General features: G+C 44.6%; 1 protein-coding gene across 1 annotated transcript; it reads left to right on the top strand.

Annotated features, from left to right (window-relative positions):
- Positions 1–2,350, top strand: hsd3b1 (hydroxy-delta-5-steroid dehydrogenase, 3 beta- and steroid delta-isomerase 1). Its single transcript, XM_041951043.1, has 3 exons — positions 1–151; positions 267–431; positions 1,384–2,350. Exons 1-3 carry the CDS (start codon positions 1–3, stop codon positions 2,190–2,192), a joined length of 1,125 nt encoding a protein of 374 aa, XP_041806977.1. The 3' UTR covers positions 2,193–2,350.
- Positions 2,351–3,934: the final 1,584 nt, after the last annotated feature.

Raw genomic sequence — 3,934 nt, 5'->3', positions numbered from 1 at the left:
ATGTCTCTGAGAGGTGATGTGTGTGTGGTGACGGGAGCCTGTGGATTCCTGGGCACGAGGCTGGTCAGGCTGCTGCTGGAGGAAGAGAAAATGGCTGAGATTCGACTGATGGACAAACACATAGAGCCCAAAGTTTTACACAGTCTGGAGGGTAAGCAAAATTTAAGAATAAGAGAGAAGAAATACTGCAGCCTTTGCTATATTGGTGTGATAATCAAGCCTTATATTAACTGATGAGAGCTGATTATTGATTAACTGTGTGTCAGACTGCAGAGGCGACACAAAGCTGGGTGTTTTTGAGGGGGACATCAGAGACGGTGATTTCCTGAGAAAAACCTGTCGAGGTGCATCAACTGTCTTCCACATCGCATCCATCATTGACGTTAATGATTCTGTGGAGTACAGTGAGATATATGGGGTCAACGTCAAAGGTAAGGCAGTCGCTTTAACCCACTGAAACCTCGACCAGGCGTCTTCACACTTTCACACTCTCATAGACTGAGTTATTTGACTGAAGAACTGATCTATCATTATGCATTCAGGGAAATGTTATATACAGTCAGTAGATGCAGATGTACATAAAGAACCCGTTTGATTGGTTGCATGTCAACTAACTCTCAGGGCTCATGCTTCTCCTGACATTTCAAAATGTTTCCATGAATTACTTTAACGGACACTTCAGCTGCAGGCGAGGTGCAGAGTGGATGGCCACACCCAGAGACACTCAACATGCACAGACAAACAAACAGAGAGAGACAGAGACACTAACACTGGAAGAGGAGGAGGAGGAGGAGTGTGCTACCAAGTGAGATTAATGGGTTAGTGAGGCATGTTGATCTTAAAGCCAGAGCGTCAGGAGGGTGGCTCTCTTCTAACATGGCACAACTAACCGGGTTCAGAGTTTCAGCCTTCCACTTATTCTTTTCCTGACAATATTCTCTATGAGCCATATATATTCTCAGCTGGGAGAATATGTTATATATGCCAACATGCTGAGCTGTACATTAGTAACATTGCTGGACGAAGCTACCACTGTGATAATCACGGTCATGATACCCATCATCTCTGACTGGGGTTTTAGGTTTTGTCGAGGCAGCTCATGCAAAGAAAGCCTGTCTGTGTCCAACTAGCTTCGTAGTACACACTCCAGGAAAGGAAAAAAAGGGGAAATACAAGGAAAAGGCCTGGTTCTCTGTTGCAGTCCAATAAAGTCCAAAGCAAAGAGGAAAAGTCTCAATTATGAGTTTGCCTTCTTTATAATCTGTTGACTGTCTTGTTGGTGTGGCACCAGGAGAAAGGTTTGCCCTCCTGTGAGACAAGATAAACAGTGATTAAGATTTCTTTTAGCTTGTATTAACTATGAAGAGTGGCTTTGCTTTGCAGGAACACAGCTGCTTCTGGAGGCGTGTATTCAGGAGAACGTGGTGTCCTTCATCTACACCAGCACCATTGAGGTAATGGGGCCAAACTCCCAGGCTGAGCCCATATTTAACGGCAGCGAGGACACCGTGTACGACTGTACTCTGAAGTTTAACTACAGCAAGACCAAAAGGGAGGCAGAGCAGAGGACCCTGCAGGCCCACGGCGAGGTGCTCCCAAATGGAGGTCGACTGGCCACCTGCGCCCTCAGACCCATGTACATGTATGGGGAGGGCTGTCGCTTCCTGCTGGGCCACATGGGTGACGGCATACGAAACAAGGATGTTCTGTTTCGCATGTCTCTACCAGAGGCCCAAGTGAACCCAGTGTATGTGGGCAATGTGGCTGTGGCCCACCTCCAAGCAGCCCGCAGCCTCAAAGATCCACAAAAAAGAAATGCTATTGGAGGAAAGTTTTATTTCATTTCTGATGACACGCCACATGTGAGTTATTCCGACTTCAACCACGTCATGATGTCGCCTCTGGGCTTCAGCATTCAAGAGAGACTCCCGCTGCCCCTCCGCCTCCTCTACGCGTTCTGTTTCTTATTGGAGGCTCTGTGCATGATGCTCCGACCTTTCATACGCATCGTCCCGCCACTGAACCGGCAGCTTCTCACCATGTTGAACACGCCATTTAGCTTCTCCTATCAGAAGGCTAAGAGGGACCTCGGATATGTCCCCAGATACAGCTGGGAGGAAGCACGCAAGCACACCATTGAATGGCTCGCCTCGCAGTTGCCGAAGGAAAGGGAGAGAATAAGCGCTAAGTAATACATGAAAAGTTGTTACTACGTCAAAACTGCAATATAAATGATTTTTCACTTAAAAGTATCAATAAGTATGATTCAGCATTATGTCCGTTTGTGACCTTGTGTTTTTATGTTTTCCTGTGGCGACAAACAAAAAAAAAGTTTGGTATTAGTACATGTGAGGCACGACGAGCCATTCAAAAACATGGTGATGATCACAGCTGATGTTTCTTTAAAGGCACTCTTTGTGGATCTTTTTGTTTGTGTTTGTGTTTGTTTATCTGATATTACCACTAGATGTCACCAAAGTCACAGATTCCCACGCACTGATGATAAGTTGCATTGAGCGTTTGTTTTATATAGACAGTAACCTCAGCCTCAGGAGAGTTGATTTCAGGTAGACAGTACAGGAAGCAGCTCCTCTCGCGATACACCAAAAGCTTAAAAACAAAGTTCAGATCTGACAGCTTTGACTCATGAGTGTTGTTCCTGTACTGTACGGCGGCATGTTGTGGCTATTATTAAAGTTTATTGGGGAAAAACTCTTTTGCTTGTACATTTTCATTCATACCATGTTTTTACAGGGCACTTATCAACTTCATTGTCCCCGAAGGAAATTTCGCCTTGCATCAACTTGCTTTGATGTATCAAGCAAGCAGACTTTTGGAATGGTAAGCTTCCAATACTGTAGTTAGTAGAGAGTCAAAGTTGTCATTAATAGCCAAAGCTGCTGAGCCACTGAGCTCTTAAATATAATTAAGCTCTAAATCACTATGTGGTAACACAAAATGACTGCCAGCTGCCAACTTGACCCAGTTTCCTTCAAAAGGATTACATTTCTTTGTTTAATCACCAAACTAGAGGCAAGATCCAGTCAAACCTGCTGTGTATTCAAAACTAATTACACAAGTATTTGAAAATCCAGAATGATCATTAAATAATGGACAGTGAACTGATTTATTTGGTTAAAACAATGAAATTCCAATGAGTTTTTTATTTTGTTTTTGTTGTTTGCATATTTACAAAGAGCATGGGTTACGTAAGACAGCATTCATGGTGGAACATTCAATCAGATAGTGATTGATTTCCATCAGACACAACAGGGTGACCCCTCCTCATTTTCTGTGACACTCTCATTCTCTCTCTCAAAGACACACACACAGCACACGCACACAAACACACACACACGCACACACACACACAGCACACGCACACACGCACACACACACACACAGCACATGCACACACACAGCACATGCACACACACACACACACACACACACACATTCATGCGCACCCACACACAGACCAGCGGGCAGCCAGGCCAGAGTCCAGCATTTTAAACAAACAGCCATTGAATACCAATGAGGTCATGGATTCACCGCCAGGCAAAGAGCTTTAACCACTTGCCAGATCAGTGCAAACCCAGTGTAGGGAGAAGAAAAAAAAACACCCACTCACAAATGTGATGACTGAATGAAAGGACAGGGGAAGGTTTGTTGTGAATCCGTTCAGGCTTAAAGTGGAGCTTTACAAGGAAAGAAACATAGCAAACTCTGCTAGGATCATCGGAAACACTTGTTTTGGGAATCTTTTGGACTGTCTTTTGTGGATTCCAGCCTTGCTTAATGACTACTGTTTGCCAGTTAAAGGCTGGGTAGTCGTTCCAGAGTCACATTAGCGCACAGAGCTGGGATTTTCTCAAGCCAAAAGCTCCATCCACCAATCTGGGTCTAAACAGAGCAGCTGAGCACAGTTAAGCAC

Source organism: Chelmon rostratus, chromosome 13 (assembly GCF_017976325.1).
Source record: "Chelmon rostratus isolate fCheRos1 chromosome 13, fCheRos1.pri, whole genome shotgun sequence".
Taxonomy (NCBI): Eukaryota; Metazoa; Chordata; class Actinopteri; order Chaetodontiformes; family Chaetodontidae; genus Chelmon; species Chelmon rostratus.
This window is presented reverse-complemented; position numbering and strand designations above follow the sequence as displayed.